The sequence below is a fragment of the Hyperolius riggenbachi genome, chromosome 6 (genome assembly GCF_040937935.1).
Source record: "Hyperolius riggenbachi isolate aHypRig1 chromosome 6, aHypRig1.pri, whole genome shotgun sequence".
Lineage (NCBI taxonomy): Eukaryota > Metazoa > Chordata > Amphibia > Anura > Hyperoliidae > Hyperolius > Hyperolius riggenbachi.
The window spans coordinates 336909330-336922234 of record NC_090651.1 but is presented as its reverse complement, the minus strand read 5'-3'; the positions used below and the strand labels follow the sequence as shown (position 1 = coordinate 336922234).

General features: G+C 42.8%; 1 protein-coding gene across 1 annotated transcript in view; it reads left to right on the top strand.

The window, feature by feature from the left end:
• Window positions 1–5520: 5520 nt before the first annotated feature.
• The window catches only part of LOC137522942 (uncharacterized), a 35724-nt gene continuing 28339 nt past the window's right edge, over window positions 5521–12905 (top strand). The window contains exons 1-2 of the mRNA XM_068243101.1: window positions 5521–5596; window positions 12186–12302. Of these exons, the coding sequence (XP_068099202.1) occupies window positions 5548–5596; window positions 12186–12302 (166 nt within the window). The 5' untranslated portion in view covers window positions 5521–5547. The remainder of the gene's footprint in view (window positions 5597–12185; window positions 12303–12905) is intronic.

Sequence of the window (12905 nt, the reverse complement as noted above, 5' to 3'; positions counted from 1 at the left end):
CTAATGTAACACACAAGCTACTAACTAAAATACAATGTCTATCTAACTAACAACAATATAGGTGTATATGGCAGGTGTAGGTGAGCAAAAACGCTAGGTAAATGATCACAATAGAGCACTTGCTAAGCCAAAGCACAAAGGAGCAACTCTCTCTCTGTACAAGTCTCAGGCAAGCATGGAGAAACGGAACATGGCGGCCGCTATTTATAGGGTAGGGGCTGGCCAGGGTCCCCCTCTGTGATTGGCTGCCGTCAGAGGGCCTGGGAGCCCTCTGATTGGCTCTAAGGACATCAATCTGGGCTATGACGCTATTCGAGCTCGGTACCGAGCTCGAATAGCGCCGTTTGCTCGAATAGCTCGAATAGTGAATGGGCTATTCGAGTGTACTCGGATAGCCCATTCGAATAGCTACAGCTATTCGGAGCTCGAATACCGAGCTCGGATAGCTGAAAAAGAGCTCGAATATTCGAGCTACTCGAATATTCGAGCTCTGCTGAGCACCTGATTTATTACAGAGACAGTGATAGTATAAAGTGCTGCAGTTAGCCAGAACACATTAGAATAGCTTTTGGAACTTGTAGGATGATAAAAAACAGGATGCAATTTTTGTTACGGAGTCTCTTTAAACTGAAATTACTTTAGTACTCAGGGTTTAGGAAATCCAAATAAGGTCCATTTTTCATAAAAGTGGGTGGGAACGCTGAGAAAATACTTACCGGGTGGGAAGGTTATGTGTTATTGTAAACCAGTTGTTTTCCTCCTAGCTTCCGGAAGTGTTCTATAGAAAGAAGACCAGAAGATAATAAGAAGACTGTGATATTAGATTGTGTTTGTAATTCTCATTGGTTACATGGAGTAGAAAGTGTATTTTTTTATTTTTTTTTTAATAAACTTTTTGGAATTTTACAACCTGCATTGGTGTTTGTGGAGTTCTCCTTCAGTTGGCGGTTTGAAACAGTTTACAGTAGACAGTGTGTGAAATTACAAAGAGGCACACAGTCAGTGTCAAGTACGCATCAGGTGTGTGTGTGTGTGTGTGTGTGTGTGTGTGTGTGTGTGTGTGTGTGTGTGTGTATCACAGTGCTGTGTACTTAAACACACACACACAGAGTTATCCTATAGTACTTTCAATAACAAATACAGTTGCAAGCTAAGCACTGCTAACGATACACAGTGTGCTGACTGTGGCCTGTATGCAGTGTGTAGCCCACACAGATATCAATAACAGATTGTTATGATCACTTCTGCAGCATGTACTGCTGGCTGCAGTTGTTCTGTAGACAAGCAGTTTTTGATCTCTTTACATGCATTTGTTCGCATAGTTTTGCTTGCACTCACACTAACTGTTGATTTTATCTGCAGTCGCTCTGCAGTTCATGACAGTTTGGGATGCTCTTGTGAAGTCAAACATTGTCTGTTGCAGTGGAGATGCAATCCCTTTCATGCAGGTTGCATAGCTTTGTCTGCCTTTCCCTGCTGCCAGCTTGTGACTGATTATCATTCACCTGTGTGGAAATCTGCATGTCTGCTCCCATTGGATTACCTCAGTATAAAGAGCTGCTTCCTGCAGTGCTCCTCGGGCTATCATAGTTTCAGCATCAGCCTGTCTCGCTGTTACTCTGGACCCCTCACCGTGTTCCTGGTTCTAGTGTTAATTCATGTGGACTGCACTGATCTCCTGCGTAGGAGTCAGTGAGTCCTTCTAGTCCTGTTCCTGTTTATCAGTATTTTTTACTTTGCTAGTCTTGCATCATATATTGGTTCATCGCCGATATATACGCATACTAGCGCGTTTGTTATTTTCCTTGTATTCGTGTCACGTTAATATATCAGTGCTGCTGATATATACGTACTCTAACTGTTTATATGCTGTGTTCAATCAGTCAGTTTCCAGCACGTTTCAGTAGGTTGCGATTATCGTGATCACCCGTGCTTAGTTAGTTCAGTCCTGTTCCTGTTACCTTGCGTGGATTGCTCTCACTTCTGCGTAGAAGTAGCGAATCCTTCCTAGTCCTGTGCCCTGTATTGCTCCAGTTCCTAGCCAGTGTTCCTTGCTTATGTTATATATCGGTTCATCGCCGATATATACATATGTTAGTCAGTCGTTTGTAGTTTCATTGATAGCTGTAATTGTAATACACTAGGAATATCATATCTTTTGTATATTTGTATGGATTACGTTTGCCTGCCTTTGATTCTGCTGTTTCCTGACTATTCTGTCCTGTCCTTGTGAGGTACGCCATCGCTGCGTTCACGATTGGCTACCTCATTTCAGTCTGTCCTGTTTATGGGCGCTTGCTGTTACTGAGTCAGTGACTAGTTTAACAAGCGTTCATTCTGCCTACCTGTCCTGATCTTCTGAGTTCGGGTTTATGCGCTCAGCGGCAGCGCTACTTTGCGCTGAGCCACTATTGTTTAGTATTGTTTGTGGTTGCTCGGATCTACGCCTGCACTGTGCGCCACATCTCCTGACTCCTACTCGAGTCAGTCCTTTCCTCCGCTAGTGCGTTCGCACTATCACTGGGGATATCCTGGTTCCTTGTGCTTGCGTGTGTTTCTCCTTCACGTCAAGTTATGCATTACATGCTGACTGTGGAGAATATACCACCGAGCGTAACACAGATACAGTTGCAAGCTAAGCACAGCTTATGATGATAGACAGTGTGCTGGCTTTTAATAGATAGAAGAAGATATTAGAACTACAAAGACCAGCAGTGACTGTAGTCTGGCCTGTATGCAGTGCGTCACACACACACACACACACACACACACACACACACACACACACACACACACACACACACACACACACACACACACACAAAATAAAACAATATGAGCCCTCAAAAGAACTTTTGTTTTGGGGTGCTTTCAGCAATAAAGAACAGCCTAGCTAACTGTCCCTGTGGGTTGTATGCAGTGTGTCACCCACAAAGAGAGCTATGCTTTAGTAAGTTCAATCACACAAATACAGTGGAAAGATATATACTGGTATCATATAGTGTGCTGTCACACAAATACATTGGAAAGATATGCACTGGTATAATACAGTGTGTAGTCACACAAATAAAGTAGAAAGATATGCACTAGTAATACAGTGTGTTGGCGGACGGACTAGAAATGTCAGCTGGAACTGTGGGCTGTATCTATGCAGTGTCACACACAAAGAGAGCTATGCTTTAGTAAGTTCAATCACACGAATACAGTGGAAAGATATGCACTGGTATAATACAGTGTGCTGGGCCCTTCCTCGCACTACAACAGCAGACAGAGAGTAAAAAAAAAGAGTAAGCAGACAAAGTAAGAAAGAGAACTCTGGATAGCCATGTAGATTCATTTAACACATCTCTCTCTTTCTCTCTCTCCCTCTCTCTCTCTCTCTCTCTCTCTCTCTCTCCTGGGCTGGTGGGCTTGAACCACCCAAAACCGGCTGGATTTTGGATTTCAGAAGGGAAATCCGAGTTTGCCCAAATAGTCAATTTGGATTGAAAAAAATATCCGAATTGCTATTCAATATTCAGATAGTGGAAAAAGTTTGGATTATCTGGGTAGTTTGGATATCCGAAATCTGGATGAGCACCACTGCCTCTTGACTTTTGGACATTTTTATACTGTATTGCATGTACTGGTGATATACTTCTTAAACAGGTTCAGATACTGGTGCTGTACTGTATATGGTATTCATTATACAACAAGCAGCCAATCACAGTAAGTGATGACCTTACTGGAGATTGGTTAATTGTTGTTTACAAAGCCTGTTTGGATTGGTCAGCTATCCTTGTCTCCAAGACTATCAGAGAGGTGGTGCAAATACAAGACAAGACAAGACAAATAATATTTATATTGCGCTTTTCTCCTGGCGGACTCAAGGTGCCAGAGCTGCAGCCACTAGGACACGCTCTCGTTTTTTGTGTGTTTGCCTTTTTTCTTCATATGCGGTTTTCTAGCGTTTTGTGTGTACAAAACGCATATGCATTCTGTATGCGTTTTCCATGCATTTTTCAATTGGAAGTGGAGATACACCAGAAATAATAAAAAAAAATGCATATAAAAACGCATGAAAAAAATCACATACAAAACACAATACATTGCATTCCCATTGACTTTCATTATGTGCTTTTTGATGTGTTTTTGAATATAATTATGCAACAAAACCAGCATTTAAAAATGCATGTTTCAAAAAGCATACAAAACGCACGTGCGTTTTTTATATGCGTTTTTTCCTGCGGCTCATAGACTTCCATTAGCAGCAAAAACGCTGCGTTTTCCGCAATCTAGCGTTTCTGCTAAGTGTGCACTGAGCCACAAGATTTTTGGTTGTGAATAGAATTTTGCTGCTTCTATGTTAACTTTTAGCCAAAATTCCTGGCTAAGGGCCCTTTTCCACTAGCAGTCGCTAGCGTTCACGCTGAACGCTAGCGATTGCTGAATCGCAATTACCGGCGATTCCCCGACGTTTGCGGTCGCGATTTTGCTATGCTATGCACTGCAAACGCGCTGGTGGAAAAGGGCCCTAAAGGCTTTTTTATTCTTTCATAGTTGAATTTGGTAACTTTTTTTTGGGGGGGGGGGGGGGGACGGTAGCTACGCATTATACCAGTTACCAATTTTGACTGCCCTGTTTAAAATATATGTTTTCCCCTTTAGAATGCTACATATTGTTGAAAAGCTGAGAATCTTAGCTTTTATTTTCATTACGCCCCGCATAGGTGTGATGCACCGTTCCTGAGTAAGAGGGTGTTGAACAAGGGGTGTCCACTGCACCTGGCTGCCAGCAGCACTAACCTGGTAACCCTAGTTTCCAGTCCGAAATGCAGAAAACAAGCGGAACGATAATGTTATTGGCGAATGAAAGAGAGGAGCGCTGAAATATGAAAATTGCTCTGGTCCATAAGCTGAAAAACCCCTTAGTGGCAAACTAGTTAATGGCCACATTCCCTCTAACCAGAAAGTAAGTATGAGATCGAGATGAAAAACGGATGTTTGGGACTAGCTGACCTTTGGCTATTGGGCTGATTTTATAGTGGTGGGCTTTGTGCATTGTAATATTAAACTGTATATTTTAAATAAAGTTTCTAAAGGTACCCTCAGCATGTCCATTGCATACTTTATCCTTTTCTTGTTGAATTTCTTCCATCACTAGCCACAGCAAGCCAAAAATTGTTCACGTGACATGTCTTATATCTAAAAACGTACAAGGTGTATTTCTATTACACTAAACACTTTGGAAGATTAAGTATCCTATTCCTGTGCTTAAAAATCTAACGTTGGAAAGTGAGATCCCTATTTGCATTTCCCCTTCTGACATTGCTGCAATAATTTCATAAAACATTTCCCTGAGGAAATGAAACTCAAAGGTGCTGCTATTCTTCTGTGGTTATATAACACACGCACACATCTGCATGTCCTGATTCAATATCCACATCCACTGACCACATCCACTATGTGACCACATATACTACTCGTATGTAAACAGTATAAATTGTGTTCTACCAAAATTCTCCCTCCGTTTGTGAGACAGAATCCAGTTCACTCCACTCGGCAGTCATGTCACCTGTTTTGGGGATTCTAATCATCTTGACCTGTGCAGCATCTTGTAAGCATTTTACAAACTTTTTTTGAAAAAATGAAATTTCTGTTGTTGATAGAATGTTTATTATTTAATTTAGCAAATGCATGAATACAATAAGACCCTGAATATACTCCACTATAAGTCTAGAAATGTAGGTCTGACTCCCTGAGTAAAAGTATAGGGGTTGACTTATACATGAGTCATGAGCAACACTGAGCACACTGAGTAATGTGTGTACTTTTAGAGAAATTCCCATTTGCAGCAATTTACTCAGTAGTAAGTGACACTTTCTTTATAAAGGAAATACCAAGAAAACACAGGGCTGAAAGTCCTGGCCACAACAATTAACAAGGAAAGGGGCAGGGAAGAAGATACTGGGCCTGCAGGGGGGGGGGGGGGGGAGGGGACTGAATAATTGCTGCACTTGGGGCCATAGAGGAGTTAGTTATTGGCTGCACCTAAAGTTAATGGCTGCAATACTTTATGCAGTCCAGTCATTAAACCCTCCTGGTCAACAAGTGCAGCAGTTGATTCTTCCTGGCCCCAAGTACAGCCATTAACTTTGCTGGGTAGACTTATACTTGAGTCAATAACATTTTTTTAAGAGGCTCAAATATTGGAGTCGACTTATATTTGAGGATATACGGTAGATAGATAGATAGATAGATAGGGCTAATAAGATAGGGATACTTTATAATGTGGGTGTCGAGGGTCGCATTTCTATAGAACCCCAAGGAAAATTGCGTACATCAATGGACTTTTCTGTTATCATAATGGATGCTCATTCGGACTCTACAGGGTTGAAATTTCCAGTCCGAAATGGGTCTTGGAAATCAAATGTTGCTGGAAATGCCACATTACTGCAATTCGGTAATTTTAGCCTAATCACAAAACGTGGAAGCATTTGGACCAATCAGAGAATGCAGAATTCTCCTTGGATGCTACCCAGTATTTCTTAGCTTTGTGATTGGCCTAAAATATCTTTGGTATTTTATTCCGATTAACACAGAAAAATTCTCTATTCTCTGATTGGTCAAATACTCAGGGGTACGGTATTGAGCCGAAATTTTCGTAATTTCGCATTACTATAATTACGCATGCGAAATTTGCGATTACGATGCGACATTACGGTAGCGTAATTGCCATTAAAATCGTAATTGAAAATACCGTAAGCGTAATTTTCAACGCGTAATTTCGCGTTTCGTTCATGCTGTAATTTCGCATTAAACGCTACCGTAATTTCGCGTTAAATCGTAACGCTCCGTATAATGTAAAAAAGCCGCTGACTTTAAGGGTTAATAGCAAGGCCCCCTTAAATGCCAAGAGCCTCAAATTTGGAGAATATATTAAGGAGATCAGGAGGAATAAGAGGAAATTTTTTTTTTCAAAAAGACCTTATAGTTTTTGAGAAAATCGATGTTAAAGTTTCAAAGTAAAAATGTATACATTTAAAAACCCGCCGACTTTAACGGTTAATAGCAAAGCCTGCTTAAAGTTTAGGAACACAACATTCCCAGGGTATATTAAGGGGATCAGTGGGAATAAGAGGAAAAATTTTTTTTTCAAAAAGACCTTATAGTTTTTGAGAAAATCGATTTTTAAGTTTCAAGGGCAAAAATGTCTTCTAAATGCGGAAAATGTCAGGTTTTTTTGCACAGGTAACAATAGTGTATTATTTTCATAGATTCCCCCAAGTGGGAAGAGTTTTACTTACTTCATTCTGAGTGTGGGAAATATAAAAAAAAATGATGTGGGGTCCCCCCTCCCAGACCTCTTTAACCCCTTGTCCCCCATGCAGGCTGGGATAGCCAGAATGCGGAGCACTGGCCGCGTGGGGCTCCGCACCCTGACTATACCAGCCCGCATGGTCCATGGATTGGGGGGTCTCGGAAGGGGAGGGGCAGCCAAGCTTTCCCCTCCCCCTCCGAGCCCTTGTCCAATCCAAGGACAAGGGGCTCTTCTCCACCTCCGATGGGCGGTGGAGGTGGAGGCCGCGATTTCCTGGGGGGGGGGGGGGGGGGGGTTCATGGTGGAATCTGGGAGTCCCCTTTAAAAAGGGGTCCCCCAGATGCCCACCCCCCCTCCCAGGAGAAATGAGTATAGAGGTACTTGTACCCCTTACCCATTTCCTTTAAGAGTTAAAAGTAAATAAACACACAAACACTTAGAAAAAGTATTTTAATTGAACAAAAAACATAACCACGAAAAAAGTCCTTTAATATTCTTAATTAACCATTAATACTTACCTGTCCCTTTAAATAAATGATCCCTCGAAATAGCCTCGGAAATGTTCTATCAGTTACAATGTAACAAAGTTATTACAATGTAACAACTTTGTTACATAATTTGTAATTACGCCGCACCCGACGTCACTCGCCGCTCAGCCGCCGCATACGCGTCTGCGCTGCACGGACCCGACAGAGCTCTGAGCTATATAGCTCAGAGCTCTGAGAAGCATCTTTGAATTTGGGCTCCAAGGAGCCCCATTGGTCCTTAGCAGACCAATGGGGTTCCTTCAAATCAGAAGGAACCCCATTGGTCTGCTAAGGACCAATGGGGCTCCTTGGAGCCCAAATTCAAAGATGCTTCTCAGAGCTCTGAGCTATATAGCTCAGAGCTCTGTCGGGTCCGTGCAGCGCAGACGCGTATGCGGCGGCTGAGCGGCGAGTGACGTCGGGTGCGGCGTAGTTACAATGTAACAAAGTTGTTACATTGTAATAACTTTGTTACATTGTAACTGATAGAACATTTCCGAGGCTATTTCGAGGGATCATTTATTTAAAGGGACAGGTAAGTATTAATGGTTAATTAAGAATATTAAAGGACTTTTTTCGTGGTTATTTTTTTTGTTCAATTAAAATACTTTTTCTAAGTGTTTGTGTGTTTATTTACTTTTAACTCTTAAAGAAAATGGGTAAGGGGTACAAGTACCTCTATACTCATTTCTCCTGGGAGGGGCATCTGGGGGACCCTTTTTAAAGGGGACTCCCAGATTCCACCATGAACCCCCCCACCAGGAAATCGCGGCCTCCACCTCCACCGCCCATCGGAGGTGGAGAAGAGCCCCTTGTCCTTGGATTGGACAAGGGCTCGGAGGGGGAGGGGAAAGCTTGGCTGCCCCTCCCCTTCCGAGACCCCCCCAATCCATGGACCATGCGGGCTGGTATAGTCAGGGTGCGGAACCCCACGCGGCCGGTGCTCCGCATTCTGGCTATCCCAGCCTGCATGGGGGACAAGGGGTTAAAGAGGTCTGGGAGGGGGGACCCCACGTCGTTTTTTTTTTTATATTTCCCACACTCAGAACGAAGTAAGTAAAACTCTTCCCACTTGGGGGAATCTATGAAAATAATACACTATTGTTACCTCTGCAAAAAAACCTTGATATTTTCCGCATTTAAAAGACATTTTTGCCCTTGAAACTTCAAAAATCAATTTTCTCAAAAACAATAAGGTCTTTTTGAAAAAAAAAATTTCCTCTTATTCCCACTGATCCCCTTAATATACCCTAGGAATTTGGTGTTCCTAAACTTTAAGCAGGCTTTGCTATTAACCGTTAAAGTCGGAGGGTTTTTAAATGTATACATTTTTACTTTGAAACTTTAACATCAATTTTCTCAAAAACTATAAGGTCTTTTTTTAAAAAAAATGTTTCCTCTTATTCCTTCTGATCTTCTTAATATATTCTCCAAATTTGAGGCTCTTAGCATTTAAGGGGGCTTTGCTATTAACCCTTAAAGTCGGCGGCTTTTTTACATTATACGGAGCATTACGGTTTAACACGAAATTACGGTAGCGTTTAATGCGAAATTACGGCATGAACAAATACCCATTGTAATACGAAAATTACGCGAAAATTACGCTTACGCGAAATTTCGCGAAATCCTTCTTCATTACGATTATGTACTTACGCCCATAATCGTAATTACACTAATTACGCGAAATTTCGCGAAATCGTAATTATGTCATTACGCTCATCTCTAATAATAATGAACTAACTTTATTAACAAGATTACAAAAAAGACTTTCCCCGGAGATCGGTAATCAGAAATCGGTAATTTGTGAAATTGGTAAGGCCTCATCTGAGATGGCATACAGATTGGGCACATTAATAACACAAACAGTGCAAATGAGCCCTAAGTGCACATATTTTTTATTACTAGCAAAAGGCATATTTTGCATCATCTTCTATGTCTGCATGATTGTACACATCATTATTCTGTATTTATATAGCACCACAGCCTGATCATCCACAAGGCAAGTCTAGGTAGTTGCCTAGGGCCTGGAGAGAGTCTAGGGGCTGGTAGATGCTAGCCCCCACCAAATCTTACTAAAGGGCCAGGTGACCATCAGTGGTAGGCAAAAATTACTATCTTGCCTAGTGCCCCATTTCATTTTAATCATTTTCTATATAGCACTGATATCTTCTTCCCTAGCGATTGTAAAGGAATACGGTTACCCCCTGTCCCTCAGAGGGGCTCACAATCATTTTCTATATAGCACTGACATCTTCCCTAGCGATTGTAAAGGAATACGGTTACTGCCTGTCCCTCAGAGGGGCTCACAGTCTAACTCCTATCATAGTCATAAAACTATCATAGTCTAAGACAATTTTTTGGGAGGGGAGGGGGAAACTTATTAACCTAGCTGCTTATTTTTAAGGGGGAAACCATTGTACTGGAGAAAAGGCATTTAAATACGAGAACATACAAACTCCAAGCACATAGTATTCTGGTGCAGCTTCAGCCACTCTGCAAGTCAAGACTGCTATCTACTTCATCATTATGGTGCTAAAACATAAAGTACTAAAACACATTAGATAAAGGTAGTCCAAACCGACCAATAACGACTAATTCCACCAATGATCATTCGCCTATCTAGTGTTTGTACAGAGTACACCAGATATCCCTTAAAGAGACTCTGTATTGAAAAAAAATGCCCCTGGGGGGTACTCACCTAGGGAGGGGGGAGGCTCTGGATAATATGGAGGCTTCCCCCGTCCTCCTCCATCCCACGTCGGTCTCGCTGCAGCCCGCGGAATGCACAGCCGACAATTTGTCAGGCTGTGCAATATTTACCTTTCCCTGTTCCAGAGGGAGCGCTGTTGCAGCTCTCTTCTCAGAAATAGGCGGACTAGCCGATCTCAGTTGGGCCCGCTCTACTGCACAGGTGCAGGAGACTTGCACCTGCACAGTAGAGCGGACCCGACAGCGATCGGGTATTTCCGCCTATTTCGGAGCCTAGAGCCACTACTGCGCCTGCGCAGATATTTACATACCCGCCATTCAGGGAACTCTATCGCTGCCGCTGTGGGACAGAGTAGGACAGGGGAAGCCTCAATTGGATCCAGAGGCTTCCCCCTACTCTCCAGGGGCATTTTTTTACAATACAGATCCTCTTTAAAGAGGACCTCCAGACGAGTAAATACTAAAATCTGCAGCCTGCAATTAAAAGAAAGTTATATTTACCCGAGAAGCCTTGTCCCGCAATGCCATCCTGTACTCCCTGCATTACCAGACATCCGGCGCCTGGCCCCGCCTCCTCTTTCTCCACAGAGAAAAACGCCAAGCTATTTACTACAATAAATAGCTTGGGGTTTTTCTCCGGGATAAGAGAGGAGGCGGGCCCAGGCGCCGGACGGGTGATGCAGGGACTTCGGGACGGCATCGCGGTACAAGGCTTTTCGGATAAATATAACTTTCTTTTACTTCCAGGCTGCTGGATTTTAGTGTTTACTCTAGAGGTCCTCTTTAAGGATCCAAGGAACCCTTGATGCCCAGGCAGAACTAATTGCATTGTTATTTTTGCTCCCCTCACCTGCAGGAAACTTGTGTCATGTGCCGACATGTGTCATGTGCTGATCATTGTTCCTCTGCCCCTCTTCATAGCAACAGTTTGCATCTGTACAGCATCAGGCTCCATATTTTCAACTGAGGGATCATTTTTCGATCCTCAATGGGCGGCAATAGTATTTAGCTTTAGGCACTAGTGAACTTGAAAAAAACTCTTTTGCCAGACAATTTTTTTTTTTTTATGAGACCACACTTTCTTAATTCTCCTTGACTTAGGGCCTATTTTCACTGAGCTTGATTCTGTGCGGAATTTGCAGTGTTTCGCCACTTGCAAGCTGCACGGGGAAATGCTGCCTATGTTTCTAGTGACTTGCCTTCCAGATCACACTTTGGTGTGAATTTGGACAGCATGCTGCAGATTTCTGCAGCACACAGCCAAATCACTGTAGCCGTGCATGGCATGTCTTGGGGATTCCGGCTGTGGCCACTCAGCATAACAGGAACCATGGCTGAACTGGAAACAGCCATGGCTCCCAATGAATATAAGGCCTGAATAGTGGTTAAAACCTCCGGGCAAGTGACCTAACCTAAATTTAAAACCTTGGGAGCAGCTTTATTAATACATGTTTGCACTTGTCTTGGATGCAGGGCATGCATTTTTCAGTCTAGCAGAGGCGGTGTATGCCTGTGCGATTAACCATTCAATTGCAGCATGTGTTTAGGGACGCGCAGCCTTTCCCCCCACCTTTTCTTAACAGATTACAGAGAACCCATGTTTACTACTCTGATGGCCATTCTTTTATTTTATTTTTATTTTTTTATAGGTCAATCGCTGTCTTGCACAACCTGCAATTCTACCACATCAGAATCATGTACAGGACCCACTCGTTCTTGTCCTTCTGGCTATCTGTGTGGGGCTTCATACACACAAATTAAATCAGGTAAGTTATTGCATCAGGTAAGTTGCCACTAACCCAGCCTACCTACCTGTGGCATTTAGTCAAAATACAGAGGGAAATTGAAAAAAATAATAATACAATTTTATAATGAAAAGGTGTGTGTGTGTGTGTGTGTGTGGGGGGGGGGGGGGGGGGGTATATTTGGTCTGGGTTTTTTTGTTTTTGTTTCTTTTGTTTTTGTCATTCATTTTTTTATTCTAACCACAATCACCAAGGGAAGGGGGGAGGGGGGAGTTATACAGGCCATCTTTAATAAGGGTTTTTTTATACTGGCCACACCTTGCTATTATGGGAGAAGTGTTCACTCTGTCCACACCTGTAGTTGGGGATGCAGGGGATTGCGGCCACAGTTGCTATGTTGGGGGGGATTATGTTGGCCACACTTGGTGGAATAGAGGCCATGGGCATGCTTGCAGTGGTCGCCTGTGTGACCTGTATATCCTCCCCACATAAAGCCAAAGAGATCAATAGGGCTGCCAGGCAACTGGTATTGCTTAAAAGGAAATAAATATGGCAGCCTCTATATCCCTTCTCACTACAGTTGCCCTTTAAGGCTAAACATCAGCCTGGAGGGTGCAGTCAGTA